The sequence below is a fragment of the Leptonychotes weddellii genome, chromosome 6 (assembly GCF_054177405.1).
Source record: "Leptonychotes weddellii isolate Sample4059 chromosome 6, ASM5417740v2, whole genome shotgun sequence".
NCBI classification, from domain to species: Eukaryota; Metazoa; Chordata; class Mammalia; order Carnivora; family Phocidae; genus Leptonychotes; species Leptonychotes weddellii.
In genome coordinates, this window is record NC_138374.1 from 134,553,646 (window position 1) to 134,569,223 (window position 15,578).

A 15,578-nucleotide genomic window follows, 5' to 3' on the forward strand; every position below is an offset into this window, starting at 1 on the left:
GGGGGCGGGTCGTGGCCGGGGTCCGGGGTTGGGGCGGGGCTGAAGCCGGAGGTGGGGCGGAGCCCGGACCGAGGTGGGCGGAGCAGGGCCGGGGTCTGGAGTCGGGGCAGGTCCGGGGTCGGAGCGGGTCGGGGCCCGGGGCCGGAGTCAGATCGGATCCGGGATCCGGGGCCCGGGGCCCGGGGCCCGGGGTCTGAGCGGGTCCGGGGTCGGGGAGCGGGGCGGAGACAGAACAGAGGTCGCTGTGGGTCCGGCGTCCGGGGGTTGGGGGGGTTGGGGCGGGGCGGGGACCGAGATCGGGGCGGGGCGGGGCGGGGCGGAGCCGGGGCGCCAGGGGCGAGGCCAGGGTCAGGCGGGGCCGGGGCGGGGCTTGGGGCGGGGCGCGAACGGTCTCCCGAGTCGCCGCGGAAAGAGGGAAAGCGGTAGGAAGAGAAGGGGGAAGGGGGGACTTGGAAGCTCCCGCGCCGCTCGCCTCGGCTCCGTGCACCCACGCCTCGCTGCTCCGCTTCGTGCCCCCTTCCCGGGCATGCGCCCTCGCAGTCCTCGTCCACCCAGAGCCCGCGCCGACCCCCGGAGCCTCCCCAAAGCCGGCCGCGCAGGATGGGCCCCCTCGGTCCCTTGCCGCGGCTGCCGCCGCCGCTGCTGCTGCTAATGCTGGGTAAGCCCGCCCCCGCCACGGCCCCCCACCCCGCCGGCAGGTGCCTGCCACCTGGCGCCCAGCCCGGCCCCCCTCCCCAGCGTTTCGGAGCCCCTGGCACCCGCTACTCCGTCAGGGGCGCCTCGAGCCTCCCTCCCCGGGCTCAGCGCCCAGCGGCCTGAGTGGCTGCCCCCGGCTGGGGCCCAGTGAGGACCCACCGAGGTGCCACCTCCAGGCCGCCGGGCCAGCCCCACTTCTCAGCCAGCATACTCAGGTCCTGGGGTCGCTGCGCCCAAATGCTGCGACTCCCTTTGCCTCACACTGAGCTTGAGGCCCAGCGCTGGGTGCCCGCCCTGCGTGGGCAGCGCTGGCCCGTCTTCATAATTGCCCGGAGTTGGCTGGAGGCCCAGGGGCCGGTTCTGCCCGTGATCTTTGAAGTTCAGCCTCCCCAGATGGTTCCCCTCCCCCCAGACCTCATCATCTGAGGTTTGGGGCAGTTCCCCCTGTCACCCCCATCTCCACCCTGGGCCGGGTCTCCCTTTGCCCACTTTCCCTCTCTCAGGTCGCACTGGGCTCTGTAGCCTCTTAGTGCTCGTCACACCCCCTTATTCCCCGCTCCCTGCCTCTGGAGAAACCAAGCGCCATGGAGACTGATGCTGGGATCTCCAAGCACCTTGGGTCTGTGGGGGTGGGTGTTCCTGGTGAGGTGTTCTGACCACCGCTGCATGGATGCGTGAGAGAGCACCTGGCAGCGCAGCTGCTTCTGGTCTGAACTGGAGGGTTCCTTCGGGGCTGGTCCGGGGAGGAGTATGGCTTCGAGACAGCAGGCTGCCTGTACAGATGTTTGGGAGACTGAAGCCCTCGCAATAAGAGTGCAGAGTGGGGGTGGCCTTGCCACCCGGATTCGGAGCTGCCATCGTCAAGGCACAGGCTGACGTCGCCCCAGCGGCCTGTTTCTAGACCAGAGCTCCAGGGCAGCGCCAAGCAGAGCCTCCCCCCGGCTCCATAGGTCCCTGGGCCCTGGGGAACTAGAACGAGGCCTCTCCTCGGGGCCCTGGGTGGGAGGCAGGAGGAAGTTGCTGTGGGGCCCGGTTGCCTAGCAGGTAGCCGGTTGTCCCCAGTGGGCAGTGTGGAGTGGAAGAGCCCAGGGGAGGTGGGAGAGTGTGGTGCGCAGACACGGAAGAGCCCGCGGAGATCCGAGTGCCCACTGCGTGCAGGCGCTTAGGTTCATTCTGAAGAGGAGGAAGGTGAGGTGATTTGCTCCAGAGCGCCCATCTCGTGAGCGTTGGGGCTTGGATTTGAACCCAGATCCGTCTGACTCCAAAGCAGGTCTCTGCCCCACCTCCCCTCTCTGGCTGGGGAGAGAGCTGCCTGGCAGCTGGTTTCCTGGGGCGGCCTGGCTGGCCGACTTTCCCATGGGGATCCCCAAGCATCAGCAGCTCTGGAGCCAGGAAGGTGGGAGGGGGCCCTTCTGGGCAGAGTCTGCTCGGAGGCCCAAAGGTGTCAGCTCATCCGTCTCCACCATCGCCTAGATTATGAAATGCCCTGGGGCAGGGCCCTCCTGAGTCACACACTCACTTGCTGTCAGAGTGGAGACTGTCTTGGGAGAGGAAGAGATGTGTCAGTGCAGCTGGGCGTGAGGATGTGGCTGGGACCCAACCTCCTGAGGCCCAGCATGTGCTTTAACCAAGCGACCACAGGTGCCTCCCTCCTCCCTGGACTCAGCTACAGGAAGAAGGGGCTGAGAGCCCAGCTCAGGTGGGAAGGTCAAGGGAAGCATGTCTGGAGGGGCTGGAGGACAGAGTTTGACCACAGACTTCGTGTTTTCCTCCAGCCTCTGCAGAAAGGCCCTGGGTATGCCCCTGGGAGTGACAGACATTCTGGTTGGTGAGGTCAGTCCCCTCCGGCCTCCCCTGGGAGTTTCCCATCTTCCTCCCTGGCTTTGTCCCTCCGCGGGGGGCCTGCGGAAGCCATCTAAGGATAGTAGGATCTTGGTCAAGACATTATACTTCTCTTGCCTTACACCTCTCATCTGTAAAATGGAGGCAGGGGGCTGACCCAGCCCTCCTTCCTATGGCCTGGAGTTCTGGGATCTTATCCAGTGGGGCTATGGAAGGGTGGAAGGAGAGAAGGAAGAAGCAGGGCCCTCCGAGGGACTCAGGAGTATCTGCTGGGGCAGGATGAAGAAGAGAATTTTGGCTTCTCTGAGGAGAGAAAGATGGGAAGGGACAGCTGGGGTTTGCACCTCTTAACAGAGAGGGAACCTTATGTAAGTGAACGCACACCATATGCAAATGAAGGCTTTTGTTAGGGAGTTGGGACGGGGGCACTGTGCATCAGCTGGGCCAGCCAGGAAGATTGGCAGGCCCTGGGGGGAGGGGTGGGGACCTTCTGCCCCCAGAGGCCAGGGCAGAGGCTGGTTCTTGCCCCATAAGGCTCAGCTGCCTCTGCAGCCCCGTGGGGTGGGAGCAGCAGTGAGCTCATGGCACAGCTGGAGGGGGGAGGGCATTGTGTGGTGAGAACTGGCTGGGTCTGTGCCCTGTCCTGCTCGGGCCACTGGCTCTTTTGTCTGGAGTCCCCTGGTCCAGGTGACACAGCTGAGCCGACCAGCCCTTCTGTGCAAGAGTTTGCCAACTCCCCTCAAACAAAGGAGAGGGCCACGTGGCCTCAGAATCCCTTAGCTGGAAGGCCCCACTGACCAGGCCCAGAACGGCTGGGAGGGGGGAGATGTGGGAGGCAATCAAGGTACAGCTGAAATCAAGGAGGCAGAGCAGATGGGCCTCTTTCTGCCAGTAGGTGCCTTACTCCTGGCCTGCCAGAAATGGGATGTTTCTGGGTTCTGAGGCAAAGCCGGGTCTATAACCCACTCGGGATCCAGGTGTCTTACCTCCCAGCAGCATCCTTTCCCTGTCCCCAGGGCAGGGCCCCGGCTGGGTCCCCACCTTCCCCAGGTTTGCTCTCCTTTATCGGGCAGGCAGCCAGAATGGTGCTGGGAGCGGGGGATACAGTGGGGACCCAGGCAACTCCAACTTCTCCTGTCCTCCCCTACAGGAGTCCAGTGCTTTGCCCGGGAGGTGCTGGTCCCCCAGGGGCCCCTGTACCGCGTGGCTGGCACGGCCATCTCCATCTCCTGCAATGTGAGCAGCTACGAGGGCCCTGCCCAGCAGAACTTCGAGTGGTTCTTCTACAGGCCTGAGGCCTGAGGCCCCCGAGGCTGCGCTGGGCATTGTCAGTACCAGGGACACCGGGTTCTCTTATGCCGTCTTCGGGCCCCGCGTGGCAGCTGGCGAGGTGCAGGTGCAGCGTCTGCAGGGGGATGCCGTGGTGCTCAAGATTGCCCGCCTGCAGGCCCAGGATGCGGGCATTTATGAGTGCTATACGCCCTCCACTGATGCCCGTTACCTGGGCAGCTACAGCGGCAAGGTGGAGCTCAGAGGTACTGGCCCTGGGGTGGGCGCAGGCCCGTGCGCCCGAAAGGCCCAAAGTCAGGGCCTGGAGGGACCTGCCTAACCGCCCCTCCGGTTTTGTGGCTGAGGAAGCTGAGGCCCAGAGAGGTTGTGTGGCTCGCACAAAATCACCCAACAAGTTAGGGGCCAGTCCGGGACTCTAACCAAGATCTCTCCATTCCAGCCCATCGGCCTTCCTCTTCTGTGGGGCTACCTCCTGGGAAGGGGGGAGCCGGTCCCCTGCATTCGCTGCTGGGGGGAGCCCGCTAGGGTGAAGGGCCTCCGCTCCTAGAGACTCCGGGATGCAGAACTGGGGGTGGCGGGGGACGAAGCAGAGGTAGGGTAGGAGGCGTGAGACCATGTGACATTCTTGCTCTCTTTTGTTTCTTTGTCTTCTGAGAAGGCAGACAGAGCCACTTTTCTGTGGTCCTGACAGGGGTTAGTTCCAAACATACGGGTGAGTAGGCGATGGGCTGGGCTGTGAACTTCTGCAAGCATTTACTGAGCGCCTGGTGTGTGCTCGGCACCGCTGGGTCACAGAAGAGATAACACAAGATGAACTCTGCCCGGTAGGAGCTAACCGCGGTCCATTTAGGGAAACAGCTTGTGCACAGGGAGGGGTGACGAGGGCCACCAGCTCGCAGCCCTCCCTCACTGCAGCTGTTCTGTGCAGTTCTTCCAGATGCGCTGCAGGTGTCTGCTACCCCCCCGGGGCCCCGAGGCCGCCAGGCCCCGACGTCGCCCCCCCGGCTGACAGTGCACGAGGGGCAGGAGCTGGCCCTGGGCTGCGTGGCGCGGACCAGCACGCAGGAACACACACACCTGGCGGTGTCCTTCGGGAGAGCGGTGCCCGAGGCGCCAGTGGGGCGAGCCACTCTGCAGGAAGTGGTGGGGCTCCGGCCGGACTTGGCCGTGGAGGCCGGGGCTCCCTATGCCGAGCGGCTGGCTGCAGGGGAGCTGCGGCTGAGCAAGGAGGGGGCTGAGCGGTACCGCATGGTGGTGGGGGGAGCCCAGGCGGAGGACGCGGGCACCTACCACTGCACGGCGGCTGAGTGGATTCAGGATCCCGATGGCAGCTGGGCCCAGATCGCGGAGAAGAGAGCAGTCCTGGCCCACGTGGACGTGCAGACGCTGTGTGAGTGCCACACACCCCACGGTGGGAGCTGGGAGCCCTGGTATTTCGGGGGGGGGCTGTGGCCGAGGGGGGCACCGATGGTCACCGCCTGACTTCAGGGAGCCCATCTTCCCGAGGGAGCCGGTCCTGTTAGCGTCCTTTCCCTCCCCTGGCGGGTTCTCCCTGCTCAGAAGCTGGGTGTGGAGAGCGGAGGGCCATGGCTGAGAGCTGAGAGGCCCTGGGTGCTGGGGAGGGTCGTGCCCCGTGAGGGGCAGAGGGCCGCCTCGCGGTGCTGCTGGGGGCTGGGGGGAGGAACTGCAGCGCGGCAGTCATGCTCTGTGCCCCCTCCCGCCTCCGCGACACCCCTTCCCTGTCCTGTGTTTCAGCCAGCCAGCTGGCAGTGGCAGTGGGGCCTGGGGAGCGTCGCATCGGCCCGGGGGAACCCTTGGAACTGCTGTGCAACGTGTCGGGGGCCCTGCCCCCGCCAGGTCGCCACGCCGCCTACTCCGTGGGCTGGGAGATGGCCCCCGCGGGGGCGCCGGGGCCTGGCCGCCTGGTAGCCCAGCTGGACACGGAGGGTGTGGGCAGCCTGGGCCCTGGCTACGAGGGCCGGCACATTGCCATGGAGAAGGTGGCGTCCAGAACCTACCGCCTCCGGCTGGGGGCTGCCAGGCCCGGTGATGCGGGCACCTACCGCTGCCTTGCCAAGGCCTACGTCCGAGGGTCTGGGGCTCGGCTTCGAGAAGCAGCCAGCGCCCGCTCCCGGCCGCTCCCCGTGCACGTGCGGGAGGAAGGTGAGGGGGGCGGTGGCTGGGGCCTCTCCCGGGGTCGGGGCTTGCGGAACCTTTTCCTTCTGCTTCTGGGCTGCTCTCCCTCCGCATCCGCTGCCACCACGCCCTTCTCTCCCGCTCCTCTTCTTCGGGATTCTGGGAGCCCCTTGAGCTCCCTGGGGTGCTGCTTGGCCAGCGGTCCTAACCCCGTGCCCCCCTGGCCCCACGTCCTTGTTCCACAGGCGTGGTGCTGGAGGCCGTGGCGTGGCTGGCGGGAGGCACCGTGTACCGTGGGGAGACGGCCTCCCTGCTCTGCAACATCTCGGTGCGGGGCGGCCCCCCAGGGCTGCGGCTGGCCGCCAGCTGGTGGGTGGAGCGGCCCGAGGACGGGGAGCTGAGCTCTGGCCCTGCCCAGCTGGTGGGCGGCGTGGGCCAGGACGGTGTGGCGGAGCTGGGGGTCCGGCCTGGAGGAGGCCCTGTCAGTGTGGAGCTGGTGGGGCCCCAAAGCCATCGGCTGCGGCTGCACGACTTGGGGCCCGAGGACGAAGGCGTGTACCACTGCGCCCCCAGCGCCTGGGTGCAGCACGCCGACCACAGCTGGTACCAGGCGGGCAGTGCCCGCTCGGGGCCCGTCACGGTGTACCCCTACACGCACGGTGAGTGACCCCTCCACACCCCCCCGTTCAGCCCGGGCCCTTCTTCTGCCCTTTCCACGTGCTTCTCCTGCTCCTGTCCCCCCTTCTCCTCCACATCACGCCATACCAAGAGTCTCGGACGCCCGCTTTCGGCCCTTTCGGGCCCCAGCATCCCTGCTGACCGGAGTCAGGGCCGAGGGGCAGGGGAGGGCTGTCTGTGAATGGACGTGGGGCCCACAACCCAGCAGAGAAGGCGCGGGGAACAGGCGTGGCAGGAGGCGCAGGGCGGAGGCCCCCAGGCTGAACAGAGCCGTCCACTCTCACCCAGCCCTGGACACCCTGTTTGTGCCCCTGCTGGTGGGTGCTGGGGTCGCCCTAGTCACCGGCGCCACCGTCCTTGGCACCATCACCTGCTGCTTCATGAAGAGGCTGCGAAAACGGTGATCCCTCGCTGCGCAGGTGAGAGAGAAGAGCCCCAACCTCGTCTTCTCCCCCCCACCCCCGCCGGGCGTCCTGAGGTGAGCTGCCCCTCCCCACCCCAGCCGGGGAAGGAGCAGACGTCGGGGCTCTGTCCTCAGCGCACCCACACTGTCTCTCCAGTTCTTGCAGGTGTCGACTGTCTGCCAGCCCAGCTCCAAGACTGCCTCTGGTTGCCTGGCTGCCCGCTCCCTCTGTTCCCCTTCCTTTAATTTATTTGACCTCCCCCACCCGGGGTGGGGGACATGGCCCCCACCCCCCACTCCTTCCTTCCTGACTCCTCCCTCTGGCCTTCTGTTCTTGATCTCATGCCCAGCCCATAGGGAGGCCATTCCCTGTCCTAGAATTAGTTTTTCTAAAATGTGAATAAACTTGTTTTATAAAATCCAGGGCTAGCCGTGTCTTCCCTGCCCTGGGGCTGAGGTGTGTGGCAGGGCGGCTCTTGGGGGCTTGACAACCTCTTCTGCATGACCCAGGCCTCCCTTCCCACCACAAACACCATCTGGCCTCTGTGGGCCGTGCCACCCACCCAGGAGGGGACACCTGGGCCCCATCTGCTGCCCGAGCTGTCGGTGCCTTGCCAATCCCTGTTGGGACTTCTACTCGGGGAGGGGAGCACAGAGAGGGGGTGAGTTCACTGAGCCCGGCCCCCTCTCCCAGCCAGGGCAGGGGCCTCTGGGTGAGGCCTTTTCTAGTTGCCCACACCACTCTGCCTTCTCATTCTTGGTCCTCCTCCTCTTGGACCTGACGCGTCCCAGGCCCTGGGGCCTCAGCCTTTTTCCTCCTGATCTTCATTATTCTGTCTGACAGCCGGGGAAAAGAAGCCCCAGAGCACGGCCCCCGGGGTGGCGGCGAGGACAGCAGTCGGGGAGGGCCTGTGTGTCCACAGAACCCCTGCCTAGGTGTCCCCACCCCCGCAGCCGGCGTGCGCCCCCCCCAGGTCTTGGCTCCCCTCCCCTCCAGTGCCCCAGGGGTCCCCTGAATTTGTCTTTGCTTCAAGATTCTCTGATCTGAGAATTCTTAGTTGCTCTGCACCTTAAGGGGCACCCAGTTGACCTCTTTTAATTCAGTTATTTAAACATTTATTGAGCATTACTAGTGTGCTAAGTGTTCTTTTTACAGAAGGGGAAACTGAGGCCCAGAGCAGTGGTGTACCTCGCCCAGAGTCATAGAGCTAATTAGTGACAGTGTCAGGAGCACACTCCGGGGCTCCCGACTCCTTGCACTGTACCCAGTGGTGCCCTGAGCGGTAAGTGAGTGGCATGGATACAAAGAGCCACCCCTCCTGTCCAGACTCACCTGTTTCACTGAATTAAGCCTAATGACCCTGCCCCACACTATTTGTTCTTGAGGGAACAGCCGATGCCGGGGTTCAGTGACCTCATCTTTGACTGATGGTGACCCAGGTAGCCCTGTGACATGAGGCAAAGATGTTTCTCTGGGGGGACCCATGCTGGCAGCTCCCTCTGACCCCCTTTCCTGCTTTCAGGAGGCCCAGGGACCCACAGGACCGTGGCTTCCCAGCCCGGAATGGAGCAGACAGGGCTGCGTCCCCCCGAGGGGCTCAGTCTTTTCTTAAAGGACAGGAGCAGGCTGTGGCCGGGACCAAGAAGTGGAGGTCACTGCTGGGCCAGTGCTGTGGGAATACGCGCTTGCCTGGACAAACACTTTCCTCCCAGGAGGCCTGAGGCTGGCCTCAGTCCTCTCCCAACCTGTCATTGCTCTCCCCTCACCATCCTGGGGGGCTGCCCCTGGTGATTCCGATGACCAGGAAGGGGGCGAAGGTAGGACGGGAATAGTGTCTGCAGGGCCTGCTGGCCCGGCTGGGCAGACAACAGGCCACAGATGCAGCCAGATGTTTGGCCGCCTTGCTCCTCCCTCGCGTGTCACCCATATTCAGTCCTGCCTCTTAAGTCCCACAAGGGATTCAATCTTGGGCCGCTGATGCCCTTCCTGCTCCAGCCCCCAACCCCTGCCCAGGAGCCCCCTCGAGGACTCCTGACTGCTTCGGTTTCCCTATCTTGCCTATTCATCTTCCCCAGACACCACCTCCAACTTATCACTGCACTATTTCCCCTGATGGGTGAGTTCTCAGGCCCAGAGTTAAACTCATCAGCCTGGGTTTCAGGGTCCCCTTTCCCACTCATGATAGTCCACCCTTTATAGTTCAGTCTCCTCCCCCAACAATCCTCTGCTTCTCCTCAGCTCCCCCACCCCCAGCTGTTCCTCAGCTTTCCCCTCAGCTACTCCTGTTCCTCCTCAGTTTCTCAGTTCCCCCTTAGCTCCTCCTCAGCTCCTCCTCCTTCCCGCTCAGCTTCTCTTCAGCTCCCCCTCAGCTCCTCCTCAGCTTCCCTTCAGCTTCTCAGCTATTCCTTAGCTACCCTCAGCTTCTCCTCATCTACCCTGAGCTATTCCTCAGCTTCTCTTCAGCTCCTCCTCAGTTCCCTCTCAGCTCCCCCTCAGCTCCTCCTCAGCTCCCCTTCAGCTTCTCAGCTATTCCTTAGCTACCCTCAGCTTCTCCTCAGCTCCCCCTCAGTTACTCCTCAGCTTCGGCGTTTCAGCTATTCCTTAGCTACCATCAGCTTCTCTTCATCTTCCCCTGAGCTATTCCTCAGCTTCTCCTCAGCAACTCCTCAGCTTCTCAGCTATTCCTCATCTACCCCTCAGCTTCTCCTCAGCAACTCCTAAGCTATTCCTCAACTCCCCCTCAGCTTCTCCTCATCTACCCCTCAGCTCCCCCTCAGCTACTCCTCAGCTTCTCAGCTGCTCCTCAGCTTTTCCTCCGTTCCCCCTCAGCTACTTCTGATACGACTCCCAAGTCTTTGTGTAGAGCGGTGGTTCTTAAAGTGTGGCCCCCATTCTCAGCATGACCTGAGAACTTGCTAGAAATGCAAATTTTTGATCTCTACCCCAGACCTACTGAGTCAGAAACTCTGAGAGTGGGGCCCAGCAGTCTGCTTTCGCAAGCCATCCAGGTGACTCTGACGCACACACCAGTTTGATAACTGCTGGCTTACTCATTCTCTGTGCCTTACTCCCTAGATTTCTGATCGCCAAACCCTCCTGCCCTCTGCTCCGAGAGATGGCTCAGGTTCAGTCTGAACCATATCTTGTTCAGTTGCCACAGGGGCTTATTTCTCTGTTTTCCCAGGTGCACTGCATTCTGAGGATAGGGACGGGGGCCTCTGAATGCCCACCCCACCTATGTGGGGTCAGTGTTCTGTACTGGGTGTGCATCCAGTGAATGCTGGGAAGGCCCTCTCACCGTGCCCCAGGACAAATTCTGCTTTCCGGAGGGCCCCTGTCTCCCAGCTCTAGTGAACTCACTTTCTGGGTCTCTCCCCTGGCCCGTCTTCCTCCTCAGAATGTCCCTCTCCCCCTCCTGCCTCTGCAGTGCTCTTTATGAGGTCTCATTCCACTCTCAGAAAATAGCCATCCCTGGTTCTCCTTTCCCAGGCCCCGCTCTGGGGCCCCACCGCCTGTTTTCCTGCACTCAGGGGGGCAAGGTCATTCACACCCTGCTGGGCCACCCCTGCAGGCTTCCATCCTCCTGCTCTTCCGTCACCGTGGTAGGGGTGGAGCAGGGAGGGCACCCTCGTCTCGGCCCACCTATCCATCCAGCCTTCTCTCCTCTGGGTCAGCTCGGGCCACTGTGTCCACTGAGACAGGTATGCCATACACGGGGAGGCTGGCTGAGGAGATGAGTGGGGACTAAAGTCCAGCCCACACTGCTCCCCAAGCCGTGCACTCTGGTTTGGGGTGGCATCAGCCTGGAGGTAAAGGATGCCTTTTTAGAATTTGCACAAAGATGCTGTATGGGTTAGCAGCAGTCCCGAGTGCACCACCTCTGTCTGTCCGTTTACCTAGCCCCCAGCGTCCCTCTGTCTGCTACCACCTCCCCATCCGGCCCACAGCAGTCCATCCTTCTGTCCATCCATCCACCCCTGAACAGATGTGAAGGTCAAACACAGGCTGGTATGTTCACCTGTCCCCACGCTCCCTGAAATCGGACCCCTCCCTTCCACTGGATTCTAGGCTTGAGAATCTGAGGGGGTGCTCCAGCTTCAGCACATTCCCAGGGCTCTTGCCTGCCTCCTTCTCCACCTCTGACATGCAGCTCCCAGGTACCGGTGTCTGGCCCTGCCACAGGGGTCTGGAGGAAACGGGTCACACCTTGGACTCGCTCTCTGGGGGCGGCAGGCAGCCATTCTGCTCCTTGTCAGCACCAGCCTCTCCCCCTGCCCCCTCCCCGGCCCCCTCCTCCTCCACCTTCTCATCCAGCCGGCTGGGGATGGACCAGTAAAGATGGGCGTCAAGGCGGGCAGCGGCTTCGGCCAGCTCCCGGGCGCTGCACGAGGGTGTGGGCACCTCAAAGGTCTGGTGAAAGCTGGCATAGTCCACCTCATAGAAGCCATCCTCCAGGGTGAGCACTGATGTGAAGCGGTGGCCCCACAGCACCTCATCCACCAGGTAGGAGCTCCGAGCTTGGCATGTCATTCCTGGGGGGAGGGGCACGGGTCAGGGGGGGATCCCAGCCCCAGGCTTCCCTCTCCTGGCTCTCACTCCACAACCCTATTCCCACACCCCTCCCTCTCTCCTTCCCCAAGGGTCCCCCACCCCCCCTTGATCCAGCCCGTCTTCTCCCCCTTCTCAACTCCTTCCTATACCTGCCCAGCTCCCTCTCTTCTGCATTCGTCCCAACTCTGTCAACCTCCAGCCCATCTCTCCCCTCCTCTGCCCATCAGAGAAGCTTAACCGTGAAACTGACCTTAGGGATCATCTAGTCCAACTTCCCTTTCCACACAGGGCTTCCCATTGGAGCATCCCACTAATGGGCATTGTGCTGGTACTTATCACCACCCAGGATGGAGAGCTCACCACCTCACAAGTGTGACACCTCTAATCGGTTGTTCTTAAATAAGAGCTAAAATCTGGGGACACCTGCCTGGCTCAGTCGGTTAAGCGTCTGCCTTCGGCTCAGGTCATGATCCCAGGGTCCTGGGATTGAGTCCCCCATTGGGCTCCCTGCTCGGCAAGGAGCCTGCTTCTTCTTCTTCTTTTTTTTTTTTTAAAGATTTTATTTATTTATTTGACAGAGAGAGGCATAGCGAGAGAGGGAACACAAGCAGAGGGGGTGGGAGAGGGAGAAGCAGGCTTCCCGAGGAGCAGGGAGCCCGATGCGGGGCTCCATCCCAGGACCCTGGGATCATGACCTGAGCCGAAGGCAGACGCTTAATGACTGAGCCACCCAGGTGCCCCAAGGAGCCTGCTTCTTCCTCTGCCTGCCTCTCTCCCTGCTTATGTGCTCTCTCTCTCTCTATGACAAATAAATAAAATCTTAAAAAAAAAAAAAAAAAAGAGCGAAAATCTGCCTCCCCAGGATTTCCACCCCTTGCTTTTGCTCCTCCTCAGTGCCATTTGACACCCATTCAGGAACCTCAGGGCCCATCACGTCTTCTCTTCTTCAGGCTGAACATCCCTGGCTCCCTCTACCATTCCTTATGTGACCTGGCTTCCAGAAATTTTACTTTCTCGATTGCAAACCTGAATGGCCAAGGAGGACCTTTTCAGCACTTTCAGTATGATTAAAATATATATATATATGATAAATAAAATGATAAATCTCCAGCTGTGGCCTGATCCATGCACAGGAGAGGGCTCACCACCTCCTCTTCTGGCCATGAGGCTTTAGCTAATAGGGCCCAAGATTACGTTACGTAAACATTTTTGGAAGCTGTATCACAGCGCTGCAACATCAAGCCTGTGGCCAACTAAAACCCCCAGTTCTTTTTTTCACCAGAGCCTTTCAATGCGGTGCTTACATAAGTGATTTTTTTAAGGCCTAAATGTAGAATTTTATATTTATTCCTTTTAAATGTCATCTTGTTGGGTTTTGGCTCATTATCCTTGCTTTTCAAAAGCATTTTGAATCCTGACTCTCTCACCCAAAATATTGCCATCCTTTCCAACTTTGTCCCTCTAGAAAAGTCAGATGAGCTCCCATCCCTATCTCCTCCACACCACCCTCCCCAGTCGTCTGCACCCTGGGGCTGTGTCCTGTCGTCCCTGTTGGGTGGGCACACCCACCAGGGCAAGCGATCCTCCTTCTACCCCCGGGTCTCTCCCCCAGCCCATGTCCACCTCAGAACAAGGGAGAATGAAGACTGAACATTAGCTAACCAGAGACTGGCTCTCAGCATTGCAAGCCCTGCCCTGACACATCTTGGGGACATGGGTGTTGTTGTTCCTCTGGTGAAGGCTGGAATAGGAAGTGTCCAGTGGGGGAAGGGCAGAAGAGGAGGAAGGGACACTGGGGAGGGAGGTCTGTGAGGAACAGAGGGAGGTGCTGGGGGTATCAGGAGAAGCGGGCTGGGCAGGGACCTCTCCGCAAGGACAGCAGCTGCCTTGGGGCCCGGCAGGAGAGTGACAGCTGGCTAGACAGCAAGGAAAGGGCCCAGGTGACCAGGTGACTAGGGGAAAGAGCAGAAACTAGAAGGAGCCGGCGGGGGGGGGGGGGGTGGTGGTAAAGAAGCAATGGGGAGCACTGGGGCAGAGGGTGGTGAAAGAGAGGCTCGGCAGGAAGGGCCAGGAAAGGCATTTGAGGGCACTGGCCTGGGAAGCCAGCAGAGGCCACAGCGCAGGCCACAGCTCATGGCCCTGTGATCACCCACTGCGGTTTTCTTACCCTCCTCCCGCTTCCAGATCTCAAGTGTCAGAGCACCGCATCTGTGCCCTTGCCTTGGCCTCTTCCCACCTGCTCCCAGACCCTTCACTGTGTAGGCCTGAGTTACTGACATCGCAGGGGTGTTGACAGCTCCTTCTGGAAACGGGGCCAGAAATGCTAAGACCGTCCATTTCCTTTGTCAGTGGAAGTTGAGAGTCCTTTGATGGGTGGGGAAACTGCGGCGGAAGAAAGACCGGCTGTCAACCTGTTCCCAAGGTCCAGGCTAGGAATAATTTGAGCCATGGAAGACCCTCACCACCAAGTTCAGGGGCCTGGACCTCTCAGCAATGGAAAACCCGCGAACCTACCCCTTCTTCCAGCCCCGGAACACCAAACCCCGCAGCCGGACTGCCCCTGCCTTATCCACCTATTTCGCCGGCGACCATGGACAGCTGTCTTAACCTCTCCTCGGGGCAGTCTCCTGTCTGAAAAGGAGCACGATCACGAGAAGTGACCTTCGCTAGGACCGGATGAACTCGGAGGCACCACGCTTCGGGTCCGTGTGGGCCACGCAGCGAGCTGTGGCTGCGTGTGAGCTCCGGGGCGGTGCCGCTCCCGGGGACCCCGACTTCGCGGCCCCCGGGGGGACGCCGCCCCTCCCCACGCCATCCTCACCCCCCCCGCCCCCGCTCCCCGCCCCCACCCCACCCCACCCCATCCGCACCCGTGGCTTCCACCATGCCCTCGAGGATGACGACGATCTCGAAGTCGTCCCTCTCCAGGGCGCGGCGCGACGCCTCCCAGAAGGGGCTGGCGGCGTCGATCTCGTGGCTGATGACGAGCGGCGACACGAGGAAGAGGCGGTCGTCGCCCGTGTCGAAGCCCACGCTGAGGTCGGTCTGGTGCAGCGGGATGAACTCGCCCTCGAGCGTCTGGCGCGAGCGGATGAGCTTGGCGCGGATGGAAGCCTCCACGATGTGCGACGAGCGCAGGTCGCCCACGCGGAACATGAGGCACAGGCGGCCGTCGCGCAGCGACACCACGGCGTGCGACGAGAAGACGAGCGTGGCGGCGCGCTTGTTGGGCTGCGAGATCTTGACGAACATGCAGCCCACCATGAAGGCGTTCACCATGGAGCCCAGGATGGCCTGCAGCAGCAGCAGCGCGATGCCCTCGGGGCACTGGTCGGTGATGACGCGGTGCCCGTAGCCGATGGTGGTCTCCGTCTCGATGGAGAACAGGAAGGCGGCCACGAAGCCGTTGAGGTTGTTGACGCACGGCGTCCACGCCGCGTCGCCCAGGTGCTCCAGGTCGCCGCGGCCGTAGGCCACCAGCCACCAGATGGCGCCGAAGAAGAGCCAGGTGAGCGCGTAGGCGAGCACGAAGAAGAGCAGGCTGAGGCGCCACTGCAGGTCGGCCAGCGTGGTGAACAGGTCGGTCAGGTAGCGGCCCGGCTCGCGCACGTTGCCCTGCTGCACGTTGCACCGGCCGTCCTTCTCCACGTAGCGCTGGCGGCCGCGGCGGCGCGGCGGCTCGGGGCCCGGCGAGCGGGGGGCGCCGGCCCGCGCCATGGCGGCGGCCGCAGGGGGCCTGCGGGACCGGAGCGCGCGGCGCGTCAGCCCCGGCCCGCCCCCACCCGCCACTGCCAGCAGGGGGCGCCCCGTGCGGCCGCCGCCCCGGCCCCCCAGCCCCACCCCGGGGCGCGGCGGCGGGGGGGCTTCCCTCACTCCCCGAGCCGCGGGCGCCGCGGAGGCCGCCCGCTGCCCTCCCCCTCCCCTCCCCTCCCGTCCCCTCCCGTCCCTTCCCGTCCCCTCCCGTCCCCTCCCGTCCCTTCC

At 62.7% G+C, this 15,578-nt stretch overlaps 2 protein-coding genes across 2 annotated transcripts in view; one reads left to right on the forward strand and one right to left on the reverse strand.

The window, feature by feature from the left end:
• The first annotated feature begins 373 nt into the window (after positions 1-373).
• On the forward strand, positions 374-7,464 carry IGSF8 (immunoglobulin superfamily member 8). Its single transcript, XM_006743427.3, is given in 8 exon segments — positions 374-658; positions 3,689-3,825; positions 3,827-4,073; positions 4,757-5,218; positions 5,584-5,991; positions 6,210-6,623; positions 6,931-7,061; positions 7,203-7,464. Coding segments are annotated over 7 exon segments (1,842 nt in total). The 5' UTR covers positions 374-600; the 3' UTR covers positions 7,047-7,061; positions 7,203-7,464.
• Positions 7,465-8,126: 662 nt separating this feature from the next.
• KCNJ9 (potassium inwardly rectifying channel subfamily J member 9) overlaps positions 8,127-15,578 on the reverse strand; it is a 9,950-nt gene continuing 2,498 nt past the window's right edge. The window contains exons 2-3 of the mRNA XM_081825343.1: positions 14,468-15,333; positions 8,127-11,578 (exon numbers count right to left, since the gene is read on the reverse strand). Coding sequence (XP_081681469.1) covers positions 11,247-11,578; positions 14,468-15,314 — 1,179 coding nt within the window. The 5' untranslated portion in view covers positions 15,315-15,333 and the 3' untranslated portion in view covers positions 8,127-11,246. The remainder of the gene's footprint in view (positions 11,579-14,467; positions 15,334-15,578) is intronic.